The 15,387-nt window shown below is 45.0% G+C and overlaps 1 protein-coding gene across 15 annotated transcripts in view; it reads left to right on the forward strand.

Annotated features, from left to right (window-relative positions):
• Nucleotides 1–15,387, forward strand: part of tnk2b (tyrosine kinase, non-receptor, 2b) — a 543,428-nt gene that overhangs the window by 468,146 nt on the left and 59,895 nt on the right. For 12 of the 15 annotated variants that reach the window (XM_072474109.1, XM_072474118.1, XM_072474119.1 and 9 more), the window contains one exon: nucleotides 13,599–13,793. The exons of the other annotated variants lie outside the window; for them this stretch is intronic. In XM_072474109.1, coding sequence (XP_072330210.1) covers nucleotides 13,599–13,793 — 195 coding nt within the window. The remainder of the gene's footprint in view (nucleotides 1–13,598; nucleotides 13,794–15,387) is intronic. 15 annotated transcript variants of the gene reach the window in all.

A 15,387-nucleotide genomic window follows, 5' to 3' on the forward strand; every position in this document is an offset into this window, starting at 1 on the left:
TTATCATCATAGCTATGACAAGGTCCCACATAGACTGGTCAGATAATTAAAAACTCATGGAGTTCAAGGGAAAGTGACAAGTTGGACCCATAATTGGCACAGTAGCAAGAAGCAACGGGTAATGGTCAACTGATATTTTTGTGACTGGAAGAATGTTTTCATGGGGCATTGTTTAGACAAATATATTTATATACTGTGGTTGCCATATTGATGTGACTTCTAATGTAATGATATTTAAATAAAGGCTTTAGGGTAGTAACCATTTTGCACAGCACACGGACCATTGTGTCAGAAGTGAGTAGCCAGGATTGAGAGGATTTTAATAGCTGTGAGAGAGCCCGCAGAGGTAAAAAAAGCAGAGAATCATTAAAACTTTTGCCTGCAACTTTATACATAACATCGACTGATAGGAGAGTCATGATATTCAGTTTTCAGTACCTGCTCCTATGGGCATAAAGGAGATTTGAGAGGGAATTGACGAGTTTTCCAATCTCAATGGCATAATTATCAGATTGCCACTGAGCCGAATAAGAAACTTGAACTGCTAAGAGTAGCAACTCTGATACCAGTGATGGGAAAAGAGTGCTATATGCTGATTTCACCGAGAAGCAGAAAAGCAAGATCTGTGAAGTTTTGGAACCCTTAAAGTCCCACTTTGAACCCACTACTAATATAATTTCTTAACATTGTGTTTAACATTAGAGCTCAGGAAGAGAGGGAGAATACTGATCCGCAAGTGACTGCACTGAGACATCTAACTGAATCTTGTGGGTTTGGGAAACTGAAGGATGATCTCATCAGAGATAGAATTGCCTTGGCTACAAGAGATCCTGCTGTGAGAACAGGTCTGAGAGAAGAGAAACTAATTATTAGTCAAGAAGGATTGATAGGAGAAGGCTTTTAACTATGCTGAGTGGCAGTTCAAGCCTTTCAAGCATAAGTCAATGATGCAAAGAAAGGGCAACTTATAGAGAGGCCAACAGAAGAAATGTAAATATTGTGGAGCGTACCACGGGAAAAAAGGAAGAAGAGGGAAAGCAGGACATTAACTGCAAGAAGCCAAAGAACTTTACCCACAAATGTTTTGCTAAAAGAAAAGCAAGCCTAGAAAGACAAATCATCTCTACATCTGAGAATGGGATGATGCCATCAAGTCTTGAAGTAGAAAGTAGTTTGTGACCGTCAGAGATTGGTGACTGTAGAAGGAGAGCATCAAATTAATGTGAAGTGTCAGATAGACACTGGTTCCACTTGCAACATAATGGGCTTTGCAGACTTGTGAAATTGCTCAAGATGGTGACCTGAACCTGAAGTTGAGGCTCGATGATGGAATGATGCTCACCCCAAGAGGATAAACTCAGCAACAGAAAGAAAGAAAATCTTCAGTTTTAGATAATGGACGCCGAGGTCCCAGGTTCGATCCCGGCTCTGGGCCACTGTCCGTGTGGAGTTTGCACATTCTCCCCGTGTTTGCCTGGGTTTCGCCCCCACAACCCAAAGATGTGCATGCTAGGTGGATTGGCCAAGCTAAATTGCCCCTTAATTGGACAAAATTAATTGAGCACTCTAAATTTTAAAAAAATAATTTTGATATAAAAAAAATAATGTTTGAAAAGATTTCAGAATCCTTTACTACCCTAGATTTAAAAAAAATAATTTGCAGGTCATGGACGTTGCTGGTTAGACCAGCATTTACTGCCCATCCCTGGTTGCCCTTCAGAAGCTTGTAGTGAGTTGCCTCCTTGAACCGCTGCAGTCCCTAAAATGTAGGTACACCCACTATGCTGTTAGGGAGGGAGTTCCAGGATGTTGCCCCAGGGACAGTGAAGGAACGGCGTTATATTTGCCAGTCAGGGTGGTAAGTGACTTGGAGGGGAACCTCCAGGTGGTGGGGTTCCAAGGCATCTGCTGCTCTTGTCCTTCTAGATGGTAGTGGTCATGGGTTTGGAAGGTGTTGCTTGAGGAACCTTGTTGAGTTACTGCAGTGCATCTTGTAGATGGTGCACATGGCTGCCACTGTTCGTCAATGGTGCAGGGTTTGAATATTTGGAAAGGGAAGCAGTCAAGCGGACTGCTTTGTCCTGGATGGTGTTGAGCTTCTTGAATGCCGTTGGAGCAGTACTCATCCAGGCAAGTGGTGAGTATTCCATTACACTCCTGACTTGTGCCTTGTAGATGGTGGTTAAGCTTTGGATGGTCAGGAGGTGAGTTATCAGCCATAGGATTTCTAGCCTTTGACCTGCCCTCGTAGCCACAGTATTAATTTGGCTAGTACAGTTCTGTTTCTGATCAATGGTAACTCCCAGGATGTTGATTGTGGGGGATTCAGTGAGGGCAACGCCATTGAATGTCAAGGGGTGGTGGTTAGATCCTCTCTTGTAGGAAATGAACATTGTCTGGCACCTGTGTGGCACAAATGTAACTTTCCCCATGTCAGCCCAAACCTGGATATTGGCCTGGTCTTGCTGCATTTGGACATGGACTGCTTCATTATCTGAGGCATCATGAATTGTGCTGAACATTGTGCAGTCCCACTTCTGACCTTACGATAGAAGGGAGGTCATTGATAAAGCTGCTGAAGATGGTTGGACCTAGAACAATACCCTGAGGAACTCCTGCAGTGATGTCCTGGAGCTGAGATGATTGACCTCAAACCACCACAACCATCTTCCTTTGTGCCAGGTATGACTCCAACCAGCGGAGAGTTTCCCCCCCTAATTCCCATTGACTCCAGTTTAGCTAGGGCTCCTCGATGCCATAATTGACTAAATGTTGCCTTGATGTCAAGGGCAGTCACTCTCACCTCACCTCTGGTATTCAGCTCTTTTGTTCATGTTTGAACAAAGGCTGTAATGAGGTCAGGAGCTGTGTGACTCTGGCGGATTCCAAACTGAGCATCCATGCGCAGGTTATTGCTGAGTAAGTACCGCTTGATAACACTGTTGATGATTCTTTCTGTCACTTTGCTGATGATGGACAGTAGACTGATAGGGCGGTAATTGGCTGGGTTGGAATTGTCCTGTGTACAGGACACACCTGGGCAATTTTCCACATTGTCAGGTAGATGCCAGTGTTGTAGCTGTACTGCAACACCTTGGCTATGGGTGCGGCGAGTCCTGGAGCACAAGTCTTCAGTATTATTGCCGGGATATTGTCAGGGCTCACAGCCTTTGCAGTATCCAGTGCCATCAGCCGTTTCTTGATATCACGTGGAGTGAATCATATTGGCTGAAGACTGACATCTGTGATGCTGGGAACCTCCGGAGCAGGCCAAGATGGATCACCCACTCAGCACTTCTGGCTGAAGATTGTTGTGAATGCCTCAGCCTTGTATTTTGCATGTATATGCTGGGCTCCTGCATCATTGAGGATGGGCATATTTGTGGAGCCTCCCCCTCAAGTGAGTTGTTTAATTCTCGACTGGATGTGACAAGACTACGGTGCTTAGATCTGATGCATTTGTTGTGGAATCACATAGCTCTGTCTATTACTTGCTGCTGGGCACACAAGTAGTCCTGTATTGTAACTTCACCAGGTTGACAACCTCATTTGTCGTATGCCTGATGTTGCTCCTGGAATGCTCCGAGGTCCCCACCTGCTTCAAGATGACCACCATCATACCAGTGCCAAAGAAAAACCAGGCAATGTGCCTCAATGACTACCGTCCCGTGGCCCTGACTTCAGTCGTAATGAAGTGCTTCGAGATGTTGGTCATTAAGCGTATCACCTCCATACTCCCAGAACGCCTTGATCCACTGCAATTCGCATACTGACGCAACCGGCCTGCAGCAGACACCATCTCCCTGGCCCTACACTCATGCCTAGAGCATCTCTACAACAAGGACTCCTACATCAGACTCCTATTTATTGACTACAGCTCCGCCTTCAACACCATAATCCCAGCGAAGCTCATATCAAAGCTCCAAAACCTAGGACTTGGCCCCTCACTCTCCAACTGGATCCTCGACTTTTTAACCCACAGACCACAATCAGTAAGAACAAACAACAACACCTCCTCTACAATAGTACTCAATACCGGGGCCCCGCAAGGCTGCGTACTTAGTCCCCTACCATACTCCCTGTACACACACGACTGCGTGGCAAAATTTGGTTCCAACTTCATCTACAAGTTTGCTGACGCTACGACCATAGTGGGCAGGATCTCGAATAACTCCGAGTCAGAATACAGGAGGGAAATTGAGAACCTAGTGGAGTGGTGCAGCGACAACAATCTATCCTTCAATGCCAGCAAAACTAAAGAGCTGGTCATTGACTTCAGAAAGCAAAGTACTGTGCACACCCCTGTCAGCATCAACGGCGCCGTGGTGGAGATGGTTAGCAGTTTCAAATTCCTAGAGGTACACATCTCAAAAAATCTGTCCTGGTGCACCCACATAGACGCTACAACCAAGAAAGCACAACAGCGCCTCTACTTCCTCAGGAAACTAAGGAAATTCAGGATGTCCACATTAACTCTTACCAACTTTTACAGATGCACTATAGAAAGCATTCTATCTGGCTGCATCACAGCCTGGTATGGCAACTGCTTGGCCCAAGACTGCAAGAAACTTCAGAGAGTCTTGAACACAGCCCAGTCCATCACACAAATTGCCACCCATCCATTGACTCCATCTTCACCTCCCGCTGCCTGGGGAAAGCGGGCAGCATAATCAAAGACCCCTCCCACCCGGCCTACTCACTCTTCCAACTTCTCCCATCGGGCAGGAGATACAAAAGTCTGAGAACACGCACAGACTCAAAAACAGCTTCTTCCCCACTGTTATCAGACTCCTAAACGACCCTCTTATGGACTCACCTCATTAACATTACACCTCTGTATGCTTCACCTGATGCCGGTGTTATCTAGTTACATTGCGTATCTTGTGGTGCCCTATTATGTATTTTCTTTTATTTCCTTTTCTTTTCAAGTACTTAATGATCTGTTGAGCTGCTCGCAGAAAAATACTTTTCATTGTACCTTGGTACACATGACAATAAACAAATCCAATCCAATGCTCTCCTGCGCTCTTCATTGAACCAGGGTTGATCCCCTCGCTGGGTGGTAATGGTAGAGTAGGGGATAGGCCGGGCCATGAGGTTGTAGATTGTGGTTGAAAATAATTCTGCTGCTGCTGATGGCCCACAGCGCAACATAGGTGCCCTGCCTTGAGTTGCTAGATCTGTTTGAAGTCTATCCCATTTAGCACGGTGGTAATGCCACACAACCCGATGGTGGGTATCTTCAGTTTGAAGAAGGGACTTTGTCTCCACAAGGACTTTGCGGTAGTCACTTCTACCAATACTGTCATGGACAAATGCATCTGCAGCAGGCAGATTGGTGAGGATGAGGTCAAGTATGATTTTCCCGCTTGTTGGTTCCCTCACCACCTGCTGCTATGTGCTTTAGGACCCGGCCAGCTCGGTCTGGTGGTACTACCGAACCACTCTTGATGAAGGATATTGAAGACCCCGCACTGATCATATTCTGTGCCCTTGCCACCCTCAGTGCTTCCTCCAAGTGGTGTTCAACATGGAGGAGTACTGATTCATCAGCTATAGTGGCCGGTAAGTGGTAATCAGCAGGAGGTTTCCTTGTCCATGTTTATCTTGAAGTCATGAGACTTCATGGGATCCAGAGTTGATGTTGAGGACTCCCAGGGCAACTTCCTGGCAACGGTATACCACTGTGCTGCCGCCACCTCTGCTGTGTTAGTCCTGCCGGTGAGACAGGACATACCCAGGGATGGTGATACTGGTGTCTGGGACTTAGTCATACTCACAGAATCATACCTTATAGACAATGTTAGGCTGTTGCTTAACTAGTCTATGAGACAGCTCTCCCAACTTTGGCACAAGCCCCCAGATGTTAGTAAGGAGGACTTTGCAGGATCAGCAGGGCTGGGTTTGCCGTTGTTTCCGGTGCCTGGTTAGATGCCGAGTGGTCCGTCCGTTCCATTTGTTTTTTGTGTTTTTGTAGCGGTTGAATACAACTGAGTAGCTTGCTAGACCATTTAATAGTCCACCACATTGCTGTGTGTCTGGAATCACATGTCGGCCAGACCAGGTAAGGATGGCAGATTTCCTTCTACCACCTCCCCTAGATGTTAAGGATCGATACAGCCAAGTGAAATTGGGTGAAAGCAGCATTATCTGATTACTTCTGGATGCCATTTGGCTGGTACAGATGGTTGAGCATGTCATTTGGCATTTTTTCTGCTCCAGAAGAGTATCAATGCAGACGGCAGAAATTAGTCAATGGTCAACCAGGAATGGAAACAATCATGGATAACCTGCTAGTCTATGGATGTGGAAATACAATGGAAGAATCCATCACAGGCCAAGATCATGATTTACTAAAACTGCTTGAAAGAGTCAGACAGACCTGAAGCTGAACAAGAAAGACCTGCGACTGAAGGCAAGTACATAGGTCATGTGCTGACAGCTAAAGGACTTTGCCCTGATCCTGTTAAGATGCAAGCTGTAATGGAAATGCAGCATCCAAAAGATGGGAAGGTGGTTCAATGATTTGTTGGATTTGTGAACTGCCTAGCTAGGCTCTTGCCCAATTTGTCTTCAGTGTGTGAAATTCTATGCAAGCTCACTTCAAAGGACGTTCAGTGGTATTGGGGCACGCAAAAAGAAACAGCTTTGATTTGCATCAAACAAGTAGTAATGACAATGCCAGTGCTGATGTACGATACTGTCAACGATGCCCAGAACATATGGGTGTGATTTGCTGGGCTCCCTGAGCACCTAACACACATGTCCTCACCCCCAAAAAACCGACTCATCCTTGTCCCGGTCATGTGTGCCCTGTGCAGCACCTTAAACTGTATGAGGCTGAACCTCGCGCACGATGAGGAAGAGCTCATCTTCCCCAGAACATCTGCCCATGTCCCTTCCTCAATTTCCCTCCCACTCCTCCTCCCACTTACCTTTTACCTCCACCACCGAGGCCTCCTCCTCCTGCATCACCTGGTAAGTTTCTGAGATCTTCCCCACTCCCACCCCAGGTAGAGGTTTTTTGAGTTTTTTTGCGCTTTTTGTTATACATGCATTGCTGTTGTTATTGATTCTTTTAAAGTAATTTTACATTTTTTTAATGATTTAAGGTGGTTATTTATAAGTGAAAATAGGTTTGGTTATTTATTTTATATCTGTGAAACTATTTAAATCTGCACTATATAAAACTTTGCATGTGGCATGCTTGAAAGTGTTTGTAAATTTTAATTTAGATTGTGGTCATCAGGTTTTAAAAGCTCCCCATGGCTTTTTGCTGTCACTGTCTTTGTAATATCTGATTTTTTTTGTCCTGTGTTTAAAGAATCAGAGAATCAGTGCAGAATTAAGCCATTTGGCTCATCAAGCCTGCACCGACACTCCGAAAGAGCACTCTTCTCACGCCCATGCCTCTGCCCTATCCCCGTAATCCCACCTAACCTTTGAACACTGATGGGCAATCTAGCATGGCCAATACACCTAACCTGCATATCTTTGGACTGTGGGAAGAAACCAAAACACCCGGAGGAAATGGTGGCGACATTGTGGAACAGTGGTTAACGCTGCTGCCTCACAGCACTATGGACCCGGGTTCAATTCCGACCGGGTGACTGTGTGGACTTTTATGTTCTCCCACAGTCTGCGTGCGTTTCCTCCGGATGCTTTGCTTTCCTCCCACAGTCCAAAGATGTTCAGATTAGGTGGATTAGCCATGCTGAATTTCCCCTTCGTGTCCAGGGATGTAGGGCTCAGGAAGGGTGCTCTTTCAGAGGGTCGGTGCAGACGCAATGGGCCGAATGGCCTCCTTCTGCATGTAGGAATTTTATGGTTATGTTCCATGGTTCTAGGACACCCATGCAGACACTGGGAGAATGTGTGAACACCACACAGTCACCCAAGATCGGAATTTAACACGGGTCCATGGTGTTGTGAGGCAGCAGTGCCAGTCAGTGTGCCGCCTTATTACCATGTTATTATGTTTCCGCCTTGTTTACTTCAATTATCTTATTCATTTATAATTATCTCATAATTTAATGTTTTGATGTTTCAGTAAGACATTTGTAGAAACTTGTAAAGTTTAATGTAAAACACCTATTAACAAAAATAATTTATAAATACAAGACTTTGAAACCAGCTTTTATTTAACGTTATCAGCTGAAAAATGACATTAAACTACCTCAACTTTTACAAATTTTTTGCAATAAAATGTATTTTCTAACTCAGCAGTCAATAAAATATATTTCCCCGCGTAAACACAACGGTTCTGTATTTTGTTGCTCTGTTTCTCTGGTTATGAATATGGCGGTCAATATGGTCGCCTTCCTTAATCCTAATTATGTTTGCTTTAGAGTCGCCAGGTACCTCTCGATACCGCCACAAGGTTCAAACCTGAATACTGATCAAAGAGCCAATACACCAGTTAGTTAGTTCAAAGTCAATACTATTTATTTACACACATATCTACTCATGCACAAAGTACTACAAACTAAACTATCTCTAATGCTAATGCCTATACTTAGCTTCGGGTGCTCACTCAGTCGGAGGAGCAATGGCCGTTGTTCGGATCTGAGGTTGTTGGGTTCGAAGTGGTACAGGAGAATAGCTAAGGTCGTCCGTCTGGTAGCGAGCGTTGACCTTGGACTTACTTGCTTCTGGTGCTGCTGGTGGATGGGTCTCTCCACTTTGAGAGCCAAATCCAAGAGAGCGATTCTTTCGTGGGGGTTCCTTCTTATACCCGGAGGGACTTCGCGCGCTTTTAGGCGGGCCTTAAACTTGGCCCCAATTAATTGGGTCGCTTCTTGATCACTGGTATTGATCTTGACCAATAAAGGGGTGGATGCCCTGATGGCTGGGCGTGTCTTTGGTGGCCGTTGGCCTTACTTTGTTTGTGCTTTCGGTTGGGGGAACTGGCGCCGGGATGTCTGAAACAGTATCGGTTGCTTGAGTGTCTTTCCTTTGTTCCCGGAGATGGCCATCAATATGTTAATTGACCTATAGTTTCAGCTCCGTCTGGGAGCTGTTTCTCCAATATGCATACAGGCTCTGTGCCTGCTTGTTTTCCTAACATTGTCCACAGTTCCCTACATTCTTTGTGAGTGTCCATTTTGTATTCTGGAAGTGGCCATCCCAGATGGCGGCACTTTGTAAAGGCGGGGGATGGGGAAGGGGAAGGTTTTGACATATCAATTGTGAATGTTATAGCTCAAAGTCTGAAAGCAGCAGCTGCTGAAGAGTAGTATCCTGGCACAAATCTCCTCTGAAATCATTTTGGGATGTCCTTTGGCAGTACAGTCTCAGGGGTGGGTAACAGATTCTCTGCAATACCTGTCAGAGAGATTGTTCTCATTAGCTTACAGGAGACTTACATATATCAACTTTTAGGTCTCTAAAATAATGAGGGGCATAGATAAGGTTGATAGTCAACATCTTTTCCCAAAGGTAGGGGAGTCTAAAACTAGAGGGCATAGGTTTAAGGTGAGAGGGGAGAGATTCAGAAGGGCCCAGAGGGGCAATTTCTTCACTCAGAGGGTAGTGAGTGTCTGGAATGTGCTGCCAGAGGTAGTAGTAGAGGCGGGTACAATTGTGTCTTTTAAAAAGCATTTAGATAGTTACATGGGTAAGACTCTGCTGTTTGTGATTTTCATTAATGACTTGGATGAGGGAGTTGAAGAGTGGGTCAGTAAATTTGCAGACGATACGAAGATTGGTGGAGTTGTGGATAGTAAGGAGGGCTGTTGTCGGCTGCAAAGAGACATAGATAGGATGCAGAGCTGGGCTGAGAAGTGGCAGATGGAGTTTAACCCTGAAAAGTGTGAGGTTGTCCATTTTGGAAGGACAAATATGAATGCGGAATACAGGGTTAACGGTAGAGTTCTAGCAATGTGCAGGAGCAGAGAGATCTTGGGGTCTATGTTCGTACATCTTTGAAAGTTGCCACTCAAGTGGATAGAGCTGTGAAGAAGGCCTATGGTGTGCTCGCGTTCATTAACAGAGGGATTGAATTTAAGAGCCATGAGGTGATGATGCAGCTGTACAAAACTTTGGTAAGGCCACATTTGGAGTACTGTGTACAGCTCTGGTCGCCTCATTTTAGGAAGGATGTGGAAGCTTTGGAAAAGGTGCAAAGGAGATTTACCAGGATGTTGCCTGGAATGGAGAGTAGGTCTTACGAGGAAAGGTTGAGGGTGCCAGGCCTTTTCTCATTAGAATAGAGAAGGATGAGGGGCGACTTGATAGAGGTTTATAAGATGATCAGGGGAATAGATAGAGTAGACAGTCAGAGACTTTTCCCCCCGGGCGGAACAAACCATTACACGGGGACATAAATTTAAGGTGAAAGGTTGAAGATATAGGAGGGATATCAGAGGTAGGTTCTTTACCCAGAGAGTAGTGGGGGCATGGAATGCACTGCCTGTGGAAGTAGTTGAGTCGGAAACATTAGGGACCTTCAAGCAGCTATTGGATAGGTGCATGGATTACGGTAAAATTATATAGTGTAGATTTATTTGTTCTTAAGGGCAGCACGGTAGCATTGTGGATAGCACAATTGCTTCACAGCTCCAGGGTCCCAGGTTCGATTCCGGCTTGGATCACTGTCTGTGCGGAGTCTGCACATCCTCCCCGTGTCTGCGTGGGTTTCCTCAGGGTGCTCCGGTTTCCTCCCACAGTCCAAAGATGTGCAGGTTAGGTGGATTGGTCATGATAAATTGCCCTTAGTGTCCAAAATTGCCCTTGGTGTTGGGTGGAGGTGTTGAGTTTGGGTAGGGTGCTCTTTCCAAGAGCCGGTGCAGACTCAAAGGGCCGAATTGCCTCCTGCACTGTAAATTCAATGATAATCTATGATTAATCAAGGACAAAGGTTCGGCACAACATCGTGGGCTGAAGGGCCTGTTCTGTGCTGTATTTTCTATGTATGTTCTATGGGTATAGAGGGTTATTGGCCAAGTGCGGGCAACTGGGACTAGCTTAATGGTAAAAACTGGGAGGCATGGACTGGTTGGGCCGAAGGGCCTGTTTCCATGCTGTAAACTTCTATGATTCTATGATTCTAAGGCATTAAACCTTGTTAAAACATTTGAAGAAGTCACTGAAGCTTGTAAGGATGAACATCAGAGAGACTTTTAATAAACACAGCTTAAAATGCATTACAAAATCCAAATGTACTTTAGCTCTGAATCAGCTGGGAGGTCAGGCGTGCTAACATTAGTGTCCTTGAAGGAGTCAATAGCACCAGTATCGAGGCCATAATCATCCGAAACCAATTCTGCTGGGCCGCCCAAATGCTGAGGGTGTCAGAGAGTTCTGACTGCCAAAGCAAATCTTCTTCATCCAGCTCAAGGAAGGATCCTAGTCAAGAGGAGGACAAACAAAGCTCTTCAAAGACACCTCGAAGGCTTACCTCAAGAAATGGAACATATACGTCAACACCTGGAAGACCTTTGCTCAGAAGAGACCTATTTGGAGAAACCTCTTGATTGAAGGTTCACAATTCTTCAAGAACATCTGATGGCAAGAGGAGGCCCGGAAAAGGAACCTGAGAAAGGAATACCCGTGACTTTGCGTCCAAGGATTGATCCGACCTTTTGGAAACTCCAAATGTGTGCTTGATGATGTGGCTCTAAGATTGGTCTCAGCAGCTACGCACGGACCCACGGAACCTGTGACCAGTAACACGGAGTATCTTAAGTGGACAATCATACAGTGATCATCGCATTCTATCCATTATAGTTCCTTTAATGGAATGGACATCCTCATGACGAACCAAAGTTTAAAAATAAATAAAGATATTACTTTCTTTCATTTTATTTGCATTTTAAACCTATTGATAAATGCTAAACACTAATAATATGAAACATTAACCTACCAAAACAAATGTCTTCCGATATCTCATGCCTCTGCTAGACCGAAAAATAAAGGAACAAATAAAAAAGTGTAACGACTCTCTAACATTGGGGCAAGTGGTCCATGTTGGCGGTGAGCCTGTGGGGGCGATTCTCTGATATGGAGGCCAAGTGTTCGCGCCGTCGTGAACGCCGTCGCGTTTCACGACGGCGCGAACAGGGCCCGGGCACGGCGTGGAGTGGTTCATCCTGCGCATGCACGGGGAACGTCTTACGCACGTTGGCCCCTCACCAACATGGCGCCGGTGTTCTGGGGCCGCGCGCGGAAGGAGATAGGCCCGGTGGGGGGGAGAGGCCGGCCCGCCGATAGGTGGGCCACTATCACGGGCCAGACCCCATCGGAGGCAACCCCGGTGAAGGAGGCCCCCTCCCTCCCCCACAAGCCGCCCCTCCAGCGTTCCCGCTGGCAGCGACCAGGGGTGGACGGTGCTGGCGGGAACCTGTCATGTCGTAGCGGCATCTCGTCCCATCCGGGCCGGAGAATCGCCGCTTGCCGGTTCTCGGAGCGGCCCGGTGCGAATCGTGCGCCGCTGGTTTCCGGGGGGTGGGAGAATCGCGTGCGGGGGTCGGGGCGGCGTGGCGCGATTTGCGCGGCGCCCCGGCGATTCTCCCACCCGGCATGGGGGGAGGAGAATAGCGCCCTGTATCTTTCATTCAGCAGCTCCAGGACAGCTCAGGGTTTCAAGCAGGGGGGACAAAACGGCTGAGAGTTCAAACGCCGCACGCTTCCGGTCTGCATGCCCATAAGCCTGCAGTTCCTGATTGTCACGCTGCTCATGTGCGGCGGACTAGCGGCTTAAGTCACTGACCGGAGAAAAAGTTATGGCCAATGTAGTTGACTCTTAACTGCCGTTTGCAATGGCCTAGCAAACCACTCAATTCAAGGGCAATTAGGGATGGGTGACAAATGATGGCCTTGCCAGTGAGGCCCACATTCCATAAATGAAAAAAGGATTAGAGGAAAGTTGAATCATGTTTTTTCACCCAGAACATGTAACTAACTCACTGTGAGGTTGGTAGAGGTAGAAACTGTCATTACATTAAAAAAAAGAATGGATGTGTATCTGAAGTTCTGTAATCTGCAGAGCTATGTAACAAGAGCTGGAAGATAGGATTAGGCCAGATAACTCTTACAATCACATGGACACATTGGGCCAGATGATCTCTTTCTGTGCTGTAATTTTTTCAATGTTTTAATGAAAATCTTGTCAATTTCAGCACCCAAATATCAAACAACTATCTGCATATTAAGGGATAAGAGACTTTTAATGGACATTTCTGTTCTTATTACAACCATTTGTAAGCCACATTTAAAGTTTACAAAATATAACCTGTTAGGTATGCACTTGGAACACGAGCATTTCCACATTTGTCAATATTTCAAAACTCACCACCTCAATTAATGTGAATTTTGGAGCGTATGTCTTCTTGTAGTAAAACAAATATTTTAGCTCAGTTCCGATTGTCACTAATTTTGGGATGCATAATACAAATATACTTTTCCCACTCCTGAAATGTGGGAGTGTATTTGTTATTGTTTGCAACAAGAACGTATAAACACACATGCTAATTAGATTGCATTTTTGTAAAGAAAAGGCTACTAACAAAATAGGCTGCTCGCTTTCTGCCTAAATAGCCATCAGATCCAAGTCATAAAACTTTAGAATTTTAATAAACATTTTACCTCCCTTTTTGCAGGGCTGAAAATTATTGGTGGAGAGGTCAGGACAAGCGCACATTGAAGGTGGGACAGTTCCCACGAAACACAGTGACATCCGTCGCAGGCCTTTCAGCCCATGACATCAGCCATCCGCTCAAGAACAGCTTTATTCACACGGGGCATGGAGACACCAAACTTGAGCACTGCTGGGGCTTTCCTGACAAAATAGATGAGTATGTAGGACTTTGCATATACGCCGGGATACACCTTACTCCACTGAACCGTAGACCAGTTTAAGTATAGATATTCATAAAAAACAGTTTTATTTCCAACTTAATTTAGATGGAGCAGGGCTGCTTCTATAGACATATGAAACATACTCCATATTTGGAGGGTTAATTGTTAATTTTACCCAATCCATACTTGAGCATTAAGTTGCTGACCTCCCTTTGCAACAACAACTTGCACTTGTACCACGACATGTTTCTTGATTCTGCCAACCATTCTAGTCACTGCCTTTGAAAAGAAAATGCTGAGTTATGGTGCTGACAGCATCTGGTATTTTGCCCATGACTATTCGTGTATGAACTTGGACAATGAGTTTCAACAAGTGACTTGATCAGGGGCAGTTGAGAACCAAGTGACATCCTGTCATCACAAATGCTTACATGTGTGCTTCCATTTATATTAAGGATCAGAAACTGTGTTGTTGAATGCCCTGTCTGTTTTCCCATGTTCAGAAGCCAATTGTGGTGGTCCCCCAATTACAAATAAATAATAATAAATTTATCATATTTTTTTCATTACCAATCATTACACCTAACGCTATTAACTTCAAAATGAAATTGTTAAGCATTGAAACTGTCGCGATAACGATCTTATATTTTGGTTTTCTGACTTGATTGACAGATTTGCATACTGAGTTCTTAATGCTGGGGTGAAGTGCAATGATCTCCAAATAATGGAGTGCAACACAATCATGCGTAGAATGGGGATTGGATTGCATATTGAACAGGAGAATTATAGATTTCATACTCAGAAATTGGGCTTTTATACTCCTGAATGATTGAGAATTCTAAGGTTTAATATTAATTTGTGCTTTTTGAACTGATTTTCTGGAGTTTCTCTTGTAATATGCTTGTTTTGTATTTTTGGAGTTTACATTTTATATGCATGTCCTGATGGACAGAATTAATAAAGCTGATTGTTTAGACAACAGCAATTTATGTAGGGCCTTTAAGGAAATAAAATGTCCCAAGGTGCTTCGCACGGGCATTATAAAACAACATTTGTCACTAAGCCACATAAGGAGAGATTTGGTCAGATGACAAAAAGCTTGATCACAGAGGTAGGTTTGAAGTCAAAAGAGAAAATGCTGGAAAATATCAGCTGGTCTGGCAGCATCTGTAGGGAGAAAGAATACCTAATGTTTCGAGTCCAGATGACTCTTTATCAAAGCTTTGGCCAATGGTAAAGCAATAAAAATCAGGGATCCCAGAATGAGTTAAGAATGGACACCTTGGAGGGTTGTGGGGGGGTGGGGGGGGGGTTGGATGTGGGGGAGGAGAGAGAGAGACCATGGAGAGATTTGAAAACCAGGATGAGAGTTTTTAAAATCAAGTCATCGCTTGACTGGGAACCAATATTAGGTCAGCGAGAAGGAAGGGTGATAGGGAAATGGAACTTGATGGGAGTTTAGACAAGGGCAGCAGAATTCTTGATGACCTCAAGTTAATGGAGGGTAGACTGTGAGCTATCAGCCAGGAGTAGATTTGAATAATGACATTGATAGGTAATAAAGACATAAATAGGTAATAAAGGCATAAA

Source organism: Scyliorhinus torazame, chromosome 14 (assembly GCF_047496885.1).
Source record: "Scyliorhinus torazame isolate Kashiwa2021f chromosome 14, sScyTor2.1, whole genome shotgun sequence".
Classification (NCBI taxonomy): Eukaryota; Metazoa; Chordata; class Chondrichthyes; order Carcharhiniformes; family Scyliorhinidae; genus Scyliorhinus; species Scyliorhinus torazame.